This window comes from Lynx canadensis, chromosome F1 (genome assembly GCF_007474595.2).
Source record: "Lynx canadensis isolate LIC74 chromosome F1, mLynCan4.pri.v2, whole genome shotgun sequence".
Taxonomy (NCBI): Eukaryota; Metazoa; Chordata; class Mammalia; order Carnivora; family Felidae; genus Lynx; species Lynx canadensis.
The window spans coordinates 4,454,735-4,472,342 of NC_044319.2; the positions used below are offsets into that span (position 1 = coordinate 4,454,735).

At 51.3% G+C, this 17,608-nt stretch overlaps 1 protein-coding gene across 1 annotated transcript in view; it reads right to left on the bottom strand.

The window, feature by feature from the left end:
* Positions 1-17,608, bottom strand: part of KIF26B (kinesin family member 26B) — a 457,099-nt gene that overhangs the window by 133,770 nt on the left and 305,721 nt on the right. Inside the window, 1 exon segment of the mRNA XM_032591791.1 lies at positions 16,704-16,887. Within this exon segment, the coding sequence (XP_032447682.1) occupies positions 16,704-16,887 (184 nt within the window).

The following is a 17,608-nucleotide window of genomic DNA, read 5'->3' on the forward strand; positions in this document are numbered from 1 at the left end:
CCTCTGGTTGGATGAACACTGTCTGAGATTGGCCTCAACTTGGACCTTTACTCAACTGGGACCTGTGCTTCTTCCCCTTAGAGTTTCAATCCTGGTTCCAGACCTAAGTATGAACTCACATCTCCCTGTACCCATCTCCTGAAGAGCCGCCTAAAGTGTCCACACCCACGGATCACTGGGGATCTCAGCCCCAGCTTTCCCCATCTGGAATGTCATACCACGCCCTGAGCTCCACAGCACCCACGGAGGAGGCTTTCCCACAGCCCAGAGCCGGCCACATGCCTCGCTTTCTCCGCCACAGTCACGGAACGCTTGCAATGATCATTTTCCCCATTTCACGGATGAGGAACTTAAGGCCCTAAGAAATAAGTGTCTTCCTGCTAAGGACTGAACGTTCGCGTCCTTTCCAAATTCGTATGTTGACACCTAAGCCCCAATGTGATGGCATTAAGAGGTGGGGGCCTTTGGGGGTGACTGGTCAGGAGGTTGGCGCCCCCATAAATGGAGCCCCCCCAGCCCATTCTGCCATCGGAGGACACAAGAAGTCTGCCACCCAGGAGTGGCCCTCACTGGACCACACTGGTACCCTGATCTCAGACTTTCGGTCTCCAGGACCCTGGGAAGTAAATTTCTGTTGTTTGAAAGCCACCCGGGCTGTGGCGTTTTGTTACCGCAGCCTGAACAGACTAAGACCCTTCCCAAGGGTCACACGGCAGCCACGTGGGGAGCGCCGGGGTTCCAGCGCACGTCCTCAGATTCCACGTTCCTTCCGCCGACAGACACATCGTGGACTCATCACGCTGCTGGTGACGGAGACGGTGGAGGCGCTGAAAGGCGTGTCTAGTGACCCCTCCTTAAAGAGATCTTCGTTCTGTCTCAGACTTCACGTCCACTTAAGACCTCTAAACCTATTCAGCTTTTCCACTAGCTGGAGATTAATACCAATACCGATACGACATGAATACCAATCATTGACGGTTATGGAAGTTATTTGGAAAATTCCAGAAATCATTTGGAAAATTCCAGAAATACAAAATTAAAAAACAAAGAACACCTGTGTCTGTTTTGCTCACACTGCAAAGCCGGTGTCTCCCCCCCACGGCGCCTGGTGCTTTTCTGAGTGCGCCCAGAGTGTCTGTCGAACGACTGTTTCCCCGGGAAATACGGGGAGTTAGATCACGGCCCAGCCTGAGACAGACATCACGTATCACGGCCGTCCGGTTGCATGTTTCATAACGTAACCTTACAAGGGCCAACTTGGGATCCTGCGCCCTCTGGCCATGAGCTCTGCACCGCTAGGGGTATGGGACGGCGGTGGTGAGCCACCGTGGGAACAGGTAAAAGGAGAAACAAACATTTTCATAAAGACTGATGTGCTGAAGTCTGGACCTTTCTGTGCCACACGGGGTAAGCAGAGGGTGGCCAGCATTAACTGGTACATGTAAGACTGTCCGTCTGGAATCAGTGCTCCCCGGAGGCACCTTCATCTCCTGCCAGAACCACAAGGATGTCAGTGCTCCCCGGTGAAGCAGTGCCCAGATCCTCCTCTGAGGCCCCCAAGGCCTTAGATTTTCTTCCCGCTGCACACGGCCCCTCGTCATTCCCCGGGGTTAATCTCTGCACGGTGTCTTTACTCTAAGCTCTCTTGAGCACACACACCACTCTTCTCCCCTAGAAACTACTCAATGAGTGTGAAAAGTGGTCCGCAAGACGAACTTCCAAAGAAATCCTTATTTCAAAAGCACAGAGAGGGGCGCCTGGGTGGCTCAGTCGGTTGAGTGCCGGTCTGACTCGGGCTCAGGTCACAATCTCATGGTTCATGGGTTCAAGCCTATATCGGTTGGATTCTGTGTCTCCCTCTCTCTCTGCCCCGCCCCATCCCGTGCCCCGCCCCATCTCATAAATAAATAAACATTAAAAAAATTAAAAAGCAAAACAAAACAAAAGCACACAGTAAATGCTCACTTAGCACCGCTGGGGTCTGACATGGATCACGTTCGAATTTAAGGCACATCGTCCCTTGCACTGGTCTTTCCTCCTCAGTGCTCATTAATGTTTCCTATGAACCACCTGAAAATGCAGGGGATGACCGTCATCTGTCCCTCTTGTAGGGCAACATCATCATCTCCCAGGACATGTTCCTCCTCACCCCAACCCTGATGAGCCAGCGGGAAGAGCCACTTTCTTAGTCTGCACACCAGCCCTCGCCTGGAATTTTGAGCCTCGGGCCAGAGAAGACAGAAACCTGTCCAGTCTGCTGGTGGAAGCTGTAAGACACGATACCTTATATATTTTTTTCCAGATTTATTTATTTTGAGAGAAAGAGAGAGTGAGTGAGCGAGCATGCGAGCAGGGGAGGGGCAGAGAGAGGGAGAGAGAGAGTCTCCAGCAGGATCCGCGCTGTCAGCGCAGAGCCCGACACGGGGCTCGATCTCATGAATCGCGAGACCATGACCTGAGCCGAAACCAAGAGTCGGAGGCTGAACCGACCGAGCCACCGAGGTGCCCCAAAACACGACACTTTAGAGCTGTCGGCACCCGTGTGAGGCGAAAGCTGATCCGGACTGAAGAAGAATGAAGCCAAAATGTGGAAGGAAGCACAAATAGGAGAGAGAGGGAGAGAGAGAGAGAGAGGGAGAGAGAGACAGTCCCGAAGCACTCAGGAGATCCCGGCTCCAGGGCTCCTGACTTCACGGTCTGGTTCCATGAGTCACCAATATCCCAGTGTCTGAAGCTAAAAAGACTTCTAATTAACACAAAACCCCTTTCGTCCTCCCTTAGCCCCCTCCTCCCATCCCTGTTCCAGACTACACCACCTTCGAGCACACACACATCTTTCGAGATAACTTCAGAACCTGACCCATCACGGATGCCAGTTCTCACATCCTAACAGGAGCATTCTCAAAGGGAAGAGGCAATGCTGGAGTTCTGGAAGGCAGGAAGTCTCTCCCTTGGTGGTCAAAGCAGAACAGAGGATACACAGGGGATGGGAGGGCACAGCCCGAAACAGGAGCTGGCATTCATGCATGGCCTTGAACAAAGAGCCCCTCACTTCACCCCGCCTCGGAGAGGAAAAGTATACCTTCCTCAGCGCATGCTCTCAGCGGAATTCTACCCATAAGCAAAGGATGTGTGAGTTCTCACTTCTTTTTTAAAGTTTATTTATTTTGAGAGAGAGAGAGAGAGAGAGAGAGAGAGAGAGAGAGAATCCCAAGCAAGCTCCTTGCTGTCAGCGCAGAGCTCGATGTGGGGCTTGAGTTTATGAACCATGAGATCATGACCTGAGCCGAAACCAAGAGTTGGACACTTAGCCGACTGGGCTGCCCAGGCGCCCTGATGTGTGAGTTCTCTTAAGAAAGAGTCTGTGGGGATGTGAACGTGTCACACGCCACCGTGATTCATCCATACGCTCTAACTGTCGGGGCAAGTGCAGGCAGTACATCAAAGTGTTAAAAATGAAACAAAAGTACATCCTCCTCTGCCCACTGCTCTGCCCGTTGTCATCACGCTCCAGCACAGATCCTGGAGGAATATCAGAATGTACTCAGTGAAGAGAAGGAAGGAAGAAAACTCACCGGGAAGCCAATTATCTTGTGCAAATCCCAGCCGTAGCTGCCATGATAAGCCAGAGCGATGACGATAAAAAGAGTAGGTACTTTTAGTTGTCTACCCGAGAATGATCTTGAACTCTTTCGAATGAGGGGCTCCGGGCGCGCCCTCTCCCCGCCCTGCCTGCACAGACCACAGCCCGGTCCGTGCTCACAGCAGATGTCTTTACACAAAAACAGAAACTCAGACGTTTCCATCATCACTGATCTGGTGTTCTAGACCCAGAAGTCTCAATGGAGCTAGATCACCCAGAGAGCTTGATACAGTCTAGGAGGAGATTAAGTATCAAGTCAGCTCCCGGGGTCCCGTCCCTCACAGCGCTGACCCTGAGGTCTCACTAGCCTGGAGGAGGGGTCAAGGGCAAGGGCACCTTCTCTCATGGAACTCAGGGCAGGTTTCTGTTTGTTTGTTGCCTTTAAAAATATCATTCTGAATATTAATTTGCTTTCACCGGTAATTTACTTTTACTGCATGGAAACCACAGAAGGCGATCCATACCAGGGGATAAAGCAACACAGAACAACTATAAAGCTCTCCGGGGCGACGAGGGAAGGGGGAGAGTAATGGGACTCTGGCAGCAGAGGAGGCCCGCCCCACCCCTCCCTCGGCCCCTTGTCAGCCAGCCCCCGATTGCAGCCGTACCACATTCAGGGACATTTGCATGGACACCACAGGCCTTTCCTGAAGCCAAATGAGTACACAGGAAGTGTGCAGAGAACAAGTCCCAGAACTGGGCTTCGTATCCCTGATCTACCTCAGATCAGGTACGTGACCTTGGGCAGATGCCTTAGATCTATTTCAGCTTCCTCAGAGGTAAAATAGGGGCGATTACAACAGACCCTTCCCGCAGAGTTGAAAGGAGGTTTTAATATGTTAATACAAGTTCAGCACTCAGAACTGTGCCCGGCACAAGGAAATGGCCAGTCTGTGTTATATGATCAGAAAAAGAACACTGGGAACAAAGACGTAGGGTCTCCCTAGCCACTCTGAAAAGCTGTGCTGTCTCTGGTAATTCCCTTGCCCTATCTGAATCTCAGTGCCCTCATCTATCTCTTGGGGCTGTTTTAAAGGTCAAGGGAGAGGATACAGGTGAAAGCATCTGCAGACCATAATACACAGATGTGAAAGATCACCCTAGGAGAAGGAGACCCACGTCATGGCTCCATCCTTCCATTTGTTCCCCTATGTGATGGTAAGTTTATGTGTCCGTTTGGCTGGGCCAGGGCACCCAGATATTCGGCCAAACACTATTCTGAATGTTTCAGTGTGTTTTTTCAGGTGGGATTAACATTTAAATCAGCTAACTGTGATTAAAGCAGATTACCGTCCATATCATGGGTGGGCCTCACCTAATCAGTTGAGGTCCTGCTAGAGAAAGAACTGACCTCCCTGGAAGAAGAGGGAATCCTGCCAGCAGACTGCCTTTGGACTTGAACTGCAAGTCTCCCCTGGGTCTCCAGCCTGCTGTCCTCCCCTGCAGGTTCTGGACTTGCCAGCCTCCACAGTTTTTCTCTCTCTGTGTACATACATGCAACAGTATCTGTATACGCACGCGCGCACACACACACACACACACACACACACCCTGCTCTGCTCCTCCGAGAGCCCTAATATACCCACTATTTACTGAGTACCTGTGTAGGATGTGAAGGGGGACAAGAGAGATACGACCCTGCCATCAGCAAGGTTATGGTCAACAGAGATCCATGAAACGCTGAATTAGAGAGACTGTTCATCCAAAGGGTGGTAGGTACAATGGAGAGGAAGTTGGGGCCCCTCAGCAGGGAAATCTTCCCCGAGGGGATGGCATTCCCGCGGTATCCAGAGGATGGGCAGAAACCAGCCAAGCAAAGACCAAGCAGACCCGTAGACAAGAGCAAGCTTTCTGGGGGAGGTGACATCACAGCCTTTTGCTTCCGGCATCCACTCCTGGGCCGGGATCCCGCATCCACTCCTGCCCACCCAGCGTGTGGCTTGTGCTTGTAACCGAGCCGACAGCCGATTTGGGGGCTGTGTCGCCGGCAGCAGGCTGAATGGCTTTATTTGTTCTGAAGTCTTTTCAGGGCGCTACCTTTTCCATTTTCTGCAGATCAGGGGACGGAGTGGGAAGCAGGCAGACCAGCAAACCCTGCTCCCGGCTCACCCATGGGATAAAGCATTCCCAAACTCAGGGGTGGTGGGTATCTGGCCCAAGCTGCTGAAGGAAATAACCCTTGGGAGAAAAGGGTCCCTTTTTTCCTGCAAAAAGTGTCAAAAGATTCCAGAGGTAACTTCCTGTGGGCTTCCTGTTTTGAGAGAAACGTCCAGCAGCCCCTTGTGTAGTGATGACGGCTGTAGCTGTGCCTGGGTTGATGCAGTGGGTCTACACTGCCCGATCCCATCCTCACAACACACCCGAGGCTCTCCTGGTGCCTGGCCCCCAGCCGCTCCCCCATCAAGGCCGGCGAACTGAACTCACTGCGCAGTGTCAGTCCCCCGGCCCTCCGTCCACACCGGCCTGTCTGCTAAGGTTGCACCTGCACACTGTCACGCATGGGTGGGGTCTTAAATGCGTTGCTCTGGGGTGGGGGTCGGGGGACTGGGTCGCCTGGGAGCATCGGGACGGAGCGGACATGAGCGCTCCTTCCCTTGGTTTACCAGTAGGCTCACACTTTGGGTAAGAGAGCTGAGTTTGCAAACCTAAGAAGCCAGCATGGGAAGCAGACTGATTTTACCATTACGGGTTTCAGCAAGAAAATGCCTCTGATTGGCCCCAGCCGGCCCAGACTCCACCGACGATTCACTGCTGGCGGTAAGGAGATCTCGGCTCCAAGGGGACGAAATTTCTGAGTAGTTGGCTGTAGCCACGGGGCACAGACCGGACCCAGGGAAGGGGAAAAGAATGTGCGAGGCATTTTGTCCCCGGCACGCACGGCTATTCTAATGGTTCCGCTTCTGGTTGCTTCTGTGGGAAGTCAAATACTCCAACTCAGTGCTGGAATTTAGAGGTCAGTGTTGTGGTCTGCACGTTCGCGTCTGTCCCAAGGTGACGGTTTTAGGATGGATGGTCTTTGGGGGGTAATTAGGTCATGAGGGTGGAGCCCTCTCGAATGGGATGAGCCCCCTGTAAGAAGAGATGAGAGAGGTTTCTGTCCTGTCTCCCATGGGAGGCACCAGAAGGTGACCGACCGCGTGCACACCAGGAAGAGCGCTCTCACCAGGCGCCAGATCTGCTAGCCTGACCTTGGGCTTCTCAGTCTCCAGGATGGTGAGAAATAAGTTTGTGTTTCAGCCCCCCCAGGCGATGGTAGTTTTGCTCAGATGGTATCACAGAGCACGGGCTGAGACGGACTTGAAAAGTAAGAGGGGGATGACAAGGCAGAGGACTGTGACTCAGGAACCATTTAACAATCTAAGGGAAATTCGGGTTTGCTTTTCAGAACGTATCAACATGGGGGCGCCTGGGTGACTCCGTCGGTGAAGCGTCCGACTTCACTCAGGTCATGATCTCGCGGTTCGTGGGTTCAAGCCCCGCGTCGGGCTCTGTGCTGACAGCTCGGAGCCTGGAGCCTACTTGGGATTCTGTGTCTCCCTCTCTCTCTGTCCCTCCCCTGCTCCCAGGTAGTCAGTCTCTCTCTCTCTCTCTCTCTCTCTCTCTCTCTCTCTCTCTCTCTCTCTCAAAAATAAACATTAAAAAAGAAGAATGTATCAAAATGATTCTCCCCTTTTACAGTGACACATTTTAGTTCAAGGAAGCATCAGAAAGGAATTCACATGTTTTGTTATGCAAGTCTCAGGAGGCAAGAACATTTCCTACTTGGAGGCACGAAGGAAAACTTTCTAATTAACTCAGCAGTTTGGACTCACCATTTTTTTTATAAAACATTACTATCCATCCCATTTTAATGGGATAATTATGATTAACTTTCCTTTCGGCCATTAGCAAGAGAAAGACCTAGAAAGATACGATGCGAGAAGTGTTGGCTTAAAACAGACCTACTGTTCCCAGGCTCTTGATATCAGTAATTGTCTAATTGTGCTGAGCCCGACCAAAATGCGGTTTTTGCCAAAGAATGATCAAAAGCCTTCTTCTGGCGTCATAATCCATCTTATTGGCCTTTGGTTAATTGAGAATGTGGCATTTATTCCAGAGAGAATTCCCTCATTTTATCTTGTGCTTTCATTCCATAAGTCAGGATGCTAATTAGGATTACAGGTACTCCAGGAGGCCCCAAGCTTATCCAATTACGGCACTGGTTTCTAGCCTTTAAAATGTCTCCTCAGAAAAATTACCTTCGTCTTTCTCAATGCTCACATGTACACACACACACACACACACACACACGTACTAGCACATGCCTACCATCTCAATAATATGTAAAAAACAAACAAACAAACAACCCTGAAAAAAGTCAGTAGGATTGAGGCTGAAGATACAAAATAGGGAATAAGATTAAAAATCTCTCATTCTGCCTTCAAGGCTTCATGACTGATCATCTTCCTAGGTTGAAACTCGCCCAGAGATGTTCCTTCTGCAGGACGGCCAAGAACATCAGTGTCTGGAGAACTTCACGTGCCTGGAGCTTTGACCGGGTCTTCAGAAGACCCGTATTCTTCAGCTAAAGCAGACAGGAGTTCAGAGAACTGGAAAATGTAGAAGCTCTATGAAGAAAATGGACATACAAATCTCTTCCCTTTCCTGTGCCCTGAAGGCTACAATAATGGGCCGAGATAGAAGACAGATAACTCTGAGCCGCAGGACCCAACTATTCGTCCCTGCTCACCCACAAATCCTTTTATCCGGTTTGTTCTGTGTAGATATCCCAGGCAAAGAGAGGCCCAAATGGAGTGTTTTATATTAAGTAACACGCCCGCCCATCCGTAATCAGATCTAACGAAGCTGAAACGTGCCTGCTTAACCCTTCTCGTTTTCCATCTGATAATGAAGACAAAGGAACATTACCTCCATACAAGGTGACCAGCGGTCTTAGGGGCAGTCACACTAGTAATGAAAAACCAAAATGGCGCCCCACTTTCCTTACACATGTTTGACCATGACCCTTTCTGCCGTGGCCTTTAACGGAGAACGTCTCCTAATACTTCCCTTTCGTTGGCAACAATGAAAGCTGCTAATTGGAGAGTGGCGTGGCAGGGGCTGTGGACAAAAGTCCCCATGACTGAGGCCATTTGGGTTTGCTCCAGAATCAGCTTGGCCCTTGGAGGGGCCCCAAGAGTGTCTGGGATGGGGCAGGCCCAGAGCTGGGAGGGTGCGGGGACCGCGTGGAAACCTCTGCATGGGGTGCTGGGGGGCAGGACCTGGCAAGATTCATGAGTCTGAATGTTTTCTCCAAGCCTCCTTTCTCCTTCAGATGCAGACTGGAAGACGGGTCAGAATAAGTAAGAAAGGAAGGACAGAAAACCAAACTCCAACTACAAGAGCTTAGCAGACTCCAGCAAAACCAGCAGAGCACAGACAAGAACTGTAATTAGGGAGGGGAAGGTCACACGAGTTTACTCCCCAGAAGAGCTGACAACTTAATTTACGAAGCTATCAGGCTGGCCACGTGATGAATTATTTTGTATTATTTATGCAGTATTATCTATGCATCCCTTCCCCCCACTCCCCCCCGCCCCAGCTCTCCAAAGTAGAGAACTCACAAGTCACTTTCCCCATGTGTAGCATTTAAGGACAGAGCAGTCACTGGTGAGTGAGTAGTAGGATCCAGAATTTTCCATCACATTTGAATTCTTTATTTTGTATACATTCTCAAAATGAATGTCAAAGGCTGGCTCAAGTCTTTCCTGTTTTCTCCGACAGCTTTGGGATGAGGAATGGTAGAAGCAGGAAGGAGAAATTTGATAATCTGCACTCTGTTTAAATAACCCGGACCCTGGTGGGCTGGAAGGCGTGAAATTCTCCTCCACATAACCTGGCATCACTTCCTAAACAAGGGAGGGATACGCCAGCCATTTCTACCTGTTGAATACATAAGAGCTACCTTAGTACCTTTTAAAAATCTTATTTTAGGGGCGCCTGGATGGCTCAGTCGGTTCGTCATCGACTTCTGCTCAGGTCACGATCTCACGGTTTGGTTCGTGAGTTCGAGGCCCGCGTCAGGCTCCGTGCTGACAGCGTGGAGCCTGCTTGGGATTCTCTCTCCCCCTCTCTCTCTGCCCCTCTCCTGCTCGCATGCTCAATCTCTCTCTCTCAAAATAAATAAATAAACTTAAAACAAATTTTTAATAATCTTATTTTAATCAATTTTTTCTATCTCGTTTTCATCTTGTACTCAGAATGTCAGTTGGAAAGGAATCTGGGCTTCCTCGTCAGGAGAGTGTCACAGGGTTTAGTACAGGCACACCTCATTTTATCGTGGTTCACTTTGTTGTACCTCACAGACACTTAATACAAATTGAAGGAACGTGGAGACCCCGTGCCAAGCAAGTCTACTGGCGCCATTTTTCCAACATCAGCTGCTCACCGCCCGTCTCTGTGTCACATTTTGGTATTTCTCACAATATCTCTAACTTTTTCATTACCATACTGGTTATGGTGACCTGCGATCAGCGATCTCTGTTACTACTCTGGTAATTGGGGTACCACAAACTGTGCCCATACAAGACGGCGAACTAATCAATAAATATCGGGTGTATTCTGACAGCTCCACCGACTGGCTATTCCCCATCTCTCTGCTCTCCTCGGGCCTGTTCCCCGAGACACATTAATATCGAAAGTAAGCCAGTTAATAACCCTACGGTGGCCTCTGTGTGTTCAAGTGAAGGGAAGGGTCACACGTCTCTCGCCTTAAATCAAAAGCTAGAAATGGTGAAGCTGAGAGCTGACAGAGAGAAAGCCAGGCCTCGTGCACCAAGCAGCGAGCCAAGCTGTGGATGCAAAGGGAAAGTTCTTGAAGGAAATTACAACTGCTACTCCAGGGAACACACGACTGGCAAGACAGCGAAACAGCCGTACCGCCGACGTGGACGAAGCGTCCGCGGTCCGGACGGAAGAGCCAACAGCCACGACACCCCCTTAAGCCACAGCCTGACCCAGAGCAGGGCCCTGGCTCCCTTCAAGTCTGTGAAGGCTCAGAGAGGGGAGGAAGCCGCAGAAGAGAAGTCTGAGCTGGCAGAGGCTGGGTCACGAGGTTTAGGGGAAGAAGCCGTCTCCGTAAAAGTACAGGGTGAGGAAGCAAGTCCGACGGAGAAGCTGCAGCAAGTTCTCCAGAAGGTCCAGCCGAGAGAATTGATGAGGGGGCTACACTCAACCACAGGTCTCAGTGTAGACAGAACAGCCTCGCACTGGAAGACGCCATCTAGGACTTTCATGGCTGGAGAGGAGTCTGTGCCTGGCTTCAAAGCCTCAAAGGACAGGCTGACTCTCTTGTGAGGGGCTAATGCAGCTGGTGAGGACTTTAACTCGAACCCCATGTCCGTGTGGCATTCCAAAAATCCCAGGGCCCTTACGAACTATGCTACATCTACTCTGCCTGTGCTCTAGAAATGGAACAAGGCCTGGATGACAGCACGTCTGTTTACAGCATGGTTTACTGAATATTTCAAGCCCACTGTTGAGACCTACTGCTCAGAAAAAAGAATGCCTTTAAAACATGACTGCTCAGGGGCGCCTGGGTGGCTCAGTCGGTTAAGCGTCCGACGTCAGCTCAGGTCATGATCTCATGGTCCGTGAGTTTGAGCCCCGCTTCGGGCTCTGTGCTGAGGCTCAGAGCCTGTGCTCAGAGCCTGGAGCCTGCTTCAGATTCTGTGTCTCTCTCTCTCTCTGACCCTCCCCCGTTCATGCTCTGTCTCTCTCTGTCTCAAAAATAAATAAACATTAAAAAAATTTAAAAAAAAACAAAAACATGACTGCTCATTGACAGACAATGCACCAGGTCACCCAAGAGCTCTGATGGACACGGACGAGATTCATGTTGAATTCATGACTGTTGACACGACATCCATTCTAAGCCCATGGATCAAATTTCAGGTCTTGAAAACATACATTTTGTAGAACCATAGCTGCCGTCAACCGTGATTCCTCTGCTGGATCTGGGCAAAGTAAACTGAAAGCCTTCTGGGAAGGATTCACCATCCTAGACACCATTAAGAATACTTGTGATTTGTGGAAAGAAGTCAAAGCATCAGCATTCACAGGGCTTTGGAAGAAGTTGGTTCCAGCCCTCAAGATGCCCCTTCAAGACGTCAGGGGAGGGAGTCCCTGCAGCTGTGGTGGAAACAACTAGGGAACCAGGGTCAGAAGTGGGGGCTGAGACGGGACCGAAGGGCTGCCATCTCCTCGTCAAACCTGATCGGATGCGCACATGGTTTCTGGAGGCGGAAGGTCCTCCCGGTGAAGACGCTGGGAAGACCGGTGAAATGACAACGGAGGATTTGGAACAGGACATCAGCTGAGCCGATAAGGCAGCAGCAGGGTCTGAGGCAGGACTCCAGTCCCGAAAGAAGTTCCGCCAGGGGTCAGATGCGATCAGGCTGCGTCGCGTGTTCCAGAGAATTCGCTCATGGAGGCAAGAGTCGATCGATGAGGCCAACTTGTCTTATTTTCAGAAACTGCCCCAACCCCAACCTTCAGCCCCACCACCCCGACCAGTCAGCAGCCACCAACAGGGAGGCAAGACCCTCCAGCAGCAAGATCACGACTCACTGGAAGCTCAGATGGTTAGCAGTTTTTAGCAATAAGTATTTTTTAATTAAGGTATGTGTGTATGTACATTGTTGATTTAGACCCAATGTTACTGCACACCTAATAGACTACGGTATCATGTAAACGTAACTTTCATATGTACTGGGAAACCCAAAACATACATTTGGCCAACTTGATTGTGATCTCCGCTTTGCCGCAATGGGCTGGAACCAAACCCGCAGTATGTCTGAGTTGTGCCTGCAACCAAATGGAAGGTTTATAAATCTGTAAAGGAAAAAGAGCCTGCACGAAAGAGCTCATGTGGTTCTTTTATTTTTTCTATGCTAGGAGTTTACACATCAAACAAGAGACAGTTGAGAATTCTGCTAAATCTAGACAATATAGAAACTGGTGGTGACACTGGCCAAGCAGCGTGTCCGTGTGTGTGTGTGTGTGTGTGTGTGTGTGTGTGTGTGCGCGTGTGTGTGAGCGAGCAGGAGACAGAGAGACAGAGAGAGATTATTTACAGAACATACCTTTTAACAGAGGTCAAGATATGCTGTTACTGGGTTTGCAAAACAGTGCTGAATGAAATACACACACCTTAAAACCAAGGGCTGAGAAGAACAAAGGGTTATGGCCCAGCATTTACAGCAGAAGAGAAATAATGCAGCCAGACAAGCAAGTCTATTTCTAAGTCCCAACTCCTAGGACTCTGCCAAGTCGCCTGCCTTTGGGCCGCACTGCCCCAGGAAGAGAAATCTCAGGAAGCACTCGAGAGACGCACAGACGGTTGCGGGCAGATGGTGACGGGGGGCCACCCCCCAGGATGCCTAGTCTTAGCAGGGATCCCCAGGGGCAGGAAACGGCACAGGAGTAGTGGCTGAGGCTGCTGCCAGTCAAACATCTTCACGGGAGCCTCGAGTTCCCGGAGATCAGGACACCCCCCACTTCCTTTGCAGGGAGGCGCCCAGAATGGCCACCCTGCTCCCCTGTAGTGTGCCCTCCTGGGGCACCCACGGCGGTACTTGGGACACGGTACCTCTATAGACACTCGCCGAGTAAATCAACTATGACACGTCCTCCCCACCTGTCCCCGCTTCCTTTGCCACGATTCCCCTCCAAGTTTCTCCATCCAATTTTGGGCGATCACTCCATCGTTTGCAGTGTGGGTTCTCTTGCTGCGAGCACCCACCTATACGAGCGGTCTTACGTCCCCAAAACACGATGGGGGAACACAGGCTGAGCGCTCAACATTCCAGCTTTGGAGGCACTCCTGGGGGTCCTGAAGGGGAAAGGAGGGTCCTTTCCCCTCATGCTTCCTGGATTTCCCTCCAGGTGCTCTCCTGGGAAGAGGAGAATTAGCCAGGTACTGGTGGATTGCTGGCCTCACCACTGAGACCACTGCCAGTACCGTTACCGCTCTCGCCTTCGAGTGTTACGCACAGGGGGCGCCTGGAGGGCTCAGTCGGTTGAGCGTCCGACTTCGGCTCAGGTCGTGATCTCGCGGTCCGTGAGTTCAGGCCCCACGTCGGGCTCTGTGCTGACAGCTCAGAGCCTGGAGCCTGCTTCGGATTCTGTGTCTCCCTCTCTCTCTGCCCCTCCCCCACTCGTGCTCGCTCGCTCTCTCTCAGAAATAAATAAGCATCAAAAAAAAATTTTTTTAAGCGATACACACAGGAGGCATGGCTGCAAAGCCGCACGCTCGGTGAGTTCAACAGGTAACGTAATTTGCTCTAGAAGCTTGTAATCCAAGACAGAGCTCTGGCATGAAGCTGTGACAACAAACGAATGAACCTGAAACATGGACGTTAATTAATTGTGCAAACAAATTTCCTGAGGAGCACGCACTGACTTAGGGGAAGGAGCCATTTTCGAAGAGATTAGAGGTATCATTTACATATAAGCCAAATCAATGAAATATAAACAGGCACCAAGCTTCTCTCATCCACTAATCACCTCTATCTGTTCATTAAGGATGTGTCTACAAGACCGCTTAGTATCGTTTTGTTGATATTACTTGCAAGTTAGAATTATTTTAAGGCTGCGATGCCAACTTTTCCTTAAAGCAGATTGTCCTTCGATTTGGTCCAAATTGGTGAGATTTTTTTCCTTTTTTTTTTTTTAAGTTTATTTTGAGAGAGAGAGAGAGAGAGAGAGAGAGAATCCTAAGCAGGCTCTGTGCTGTCAGCACAGAGCTCGATGCGGGGCTCGATCTCAGGAACCGCGAGATCGTGACCAGAACCGAGATCCAGAGTCGGACGCCTAACCGACTGAGCCACCCAAGCGCCTGAAATTAGTGAGACTTCTAAGACTGACTGGAATAAATGCACCAGGTTGAAAGTGCTGGAAGGAGCGGCCTCTGCCTTGCCTGACCCTGACTGCAAGCCTAGTGTCCAGCACTGTGCCCGACACGTGATAGGTGCTCAACAAGCACCTGCAGTTTGCCAAGGCGCACCCCCGGGGCCGACGACGCCCAGACGTTTTCTGTGTTGTGTGTCTGCTGTACTTCAGCTCCAGACACACTGAAGTTACTGCAAACCCTTCCGCCCCCGCGGCCTCCAGAGGAGCTTTTGGCCTCAAGCGGTGCCCAGCGGCCACACTGACTCTGGGAGGAGGGTCCGGGTTGCTGCTGGCATGGTCCCCGCCACGGAGCGCCTCTGGTCTCCCTGTGTGTCTGCCCTTGGCCGCTCCTGCTACCCTTCCTCTCCCAGCCGTGACTCCGCAAAGGGAAGCGTGTCCTTCTCCCCTGGATCAAGGCAACTGGATCCCACGGTTATTTGGCTGCCCCCGTGGCCCCAACGCATTCTTGTCCCCACCCCAAAGTGTTAAAGATCATGCATACCTAGTTGGCAGCCCAGTGAGACCGCAGAAAACAAAATGGCTGTAGGTGTTGACTTCTAGGCTTGAGTCAGGAGGAACCCGAAAATCTCTTACCCCCTGGGGGGGCCTCAGTTATCTTGTTCACTAAACCCACAGGCCTGGGAAACGCTCCCGGGTCTCCTGAGGGAGTCCTCTTGTGGCTGAGGCACGAGAGGTCAGGGTTGAGCGGGGCTTGCGCCCCACCCCCACCTCAGGTTTAAATAATTAAGCGGCTTCTGGCAATTCAATCAAGCTTCTCAACTTCGCCCATACTGATTTATATACGACACTTACTATTTATTCTATTTTCAATTCTGCTGTACTTCTACCTCGACTTCGTCCAGGGGCAGTTCGGCTCCAGCGTTCAAGTTCCAAACTCCTCTTAGCAAAACAGAAGCCCGCGTCCGCTTAAAAAATGGGTCAGGTGGTCAATTTTACGTGACGTGTTAGCTTTACCACGATTAAAAAGAAAAGACACGATTTTAAAGCCCTGCATTACCCGCCCTCCTCAGAAGGCAGCGTGTCAACCATCCATGATGACCTCCGTGAGGGTGTCACTGTCCCCCCTCAGCAGCTGTCCCCTCTACGAGTCCTTCCCTAGAGAGAGATCCCAACCCGCAGGGTTTTCTCCGTCTCCTTCCTGGCTGGTGAGGCGAGGGCAGCCCTACAGCCCTTGTTCCCTACTCTACTTCTGGGCCTGGGGGGAACCGTCGGGAAAATTCCAGAACCGCATACATTCCGCTGGAGTAAGCAATGCTCCGTTCAAAACAATCTTCCAGTTTATTCACCGTCGGGAAGAGGAACACGGCAAGTTCACGCCTTCCCGAGGCGGGTGGTGAAGTTGGGGGGAGGTGGGAGAGCACGGAGGAGGGGAGGAGGCAGAGAAGCAGTGAGGAGAGGAAGGCGTGGCCAAGAAAGTAGGGCCAGAGGGCCCTACGGTGAGCTCCAGAAGGCCGGTGAGTTACGGGAAGACCAGGCACCTGGAACGGCCGTGACTGGGGGTCCAGGGAAAAAGGGGATCAGCGACCGCGCAAGCTCGGTCCTCACAGTACAGCAGCCAAGCCTTCAGCCAGACCTGCAGCGTTCCAGAAAGAAGGCGGTGGCAGATCGCGTTGAGCGCGCAAGGCACTGGCGGGGTTGTGTGCCCCGTCCCACTTCTGACGAAGACGAAAGAGACACAGCAGCCACCTTTCCTCGGCTAAGTGTTTTCCTGAGTCTCGGCTTATTCTCCATCTGAAGAGGAGAGTGTGAGGAGGTCACCCAGGCACCCACGTCGGCACCGAGAGTCTGGGGGTGGTGTCCGAAAACGAAGTTTTCGAAGCAGCCTCCGCCTGCTGCCCTTTGTGTCTTTGTTTACTTCAAACGGCTACAGATCTGTCGACACGGCCCAGCTGCCTGTGTCCTGCCCAAACCCAATCAGACCTCGAACACTCTCATGGTCTCCACCGGCCACGTCATAGACGGGACTGAAGAAAAGCTGACGGTACTTCCAAGTGAATCTCATTTTGACCCCTGTGCTCCCTGGTCACCCCCTTGTGTTAACAAACCAACCGGGCTCCTCGTCCTCTGCTTTCGCCTCGATGCGCAACCCGCCCCACCGCCCAGCACCTACCTTGCCCAGGCCTGGCGTGTCCTTCACCTTGTTGACGGCCCGCAGCAGACAGGGCGGGGCCGGGGGAGGGCAGGTCTGCAGGATGCCACTGAAGCTGGTGGCAAAGAGCGGGGGCTCGGCCACAGAAGACGTGGAAGGCCGGTGTTTCTTCTTTTTGGAAGACAGATTTAACTTCTGGGCGGCCCTGGAAGGAAAAATGCAGAAAAGGGCCAGTAAGGAGAAAAGTATGGTCCAATCAGATATGCTAGGGTTACTTTATTTCCTTGCTCTCTCTCTCTCTCTCTCTCTCTGTCTCTCTTTTTAAATTTTATTTGAGAGACAGCCTTTCTCTCTCTCTCTTTTTAAATTTTATTTGAGAGAGAGAGAGACAGAGAGAGACAGAGAATCTTGAGCAGGCTCCACACTCAGCGGGGAGCCCAACGCGGGGCTCGTTCCAACGACCCTGGGATCATGACTTGAGCTGAAATCCAGAGTCGGACGCTCAACCGACTGAGCCACCCACGTGCCTCGTGTTTTCTTTCTCTTAAAGAGCCCCTCGTTCTTCCTGAATCTTGACAGTTCCCTGTTCATCCTCTGGGTGCTTGCCAGTAGCCCCATCGCTGCCACGACCCTCATGAGCTACCCAATCGCTCACACAGAAGAAAAATGCCATAAAAGTGCACGGCTCTTGCAATCACGATTTACAAAGGGTAGTTTGTTATGTACACTCAGCTTCAGCATAGACAAAGCTGGTCGTCTCTGGGGATAAAACAGCACCCGTTAGGTTAATCGTCCCATGGTTTCTCTGGCACAAACTCAAGTGTGAGAGACCTTATGAGCTATTTAGAGATTCTAACAATTCCAAGCCAGCCTGATGACGATCTACAAGGTGACCAAGGAAGGCATGCTCTGTGCCCGGTGGTGGA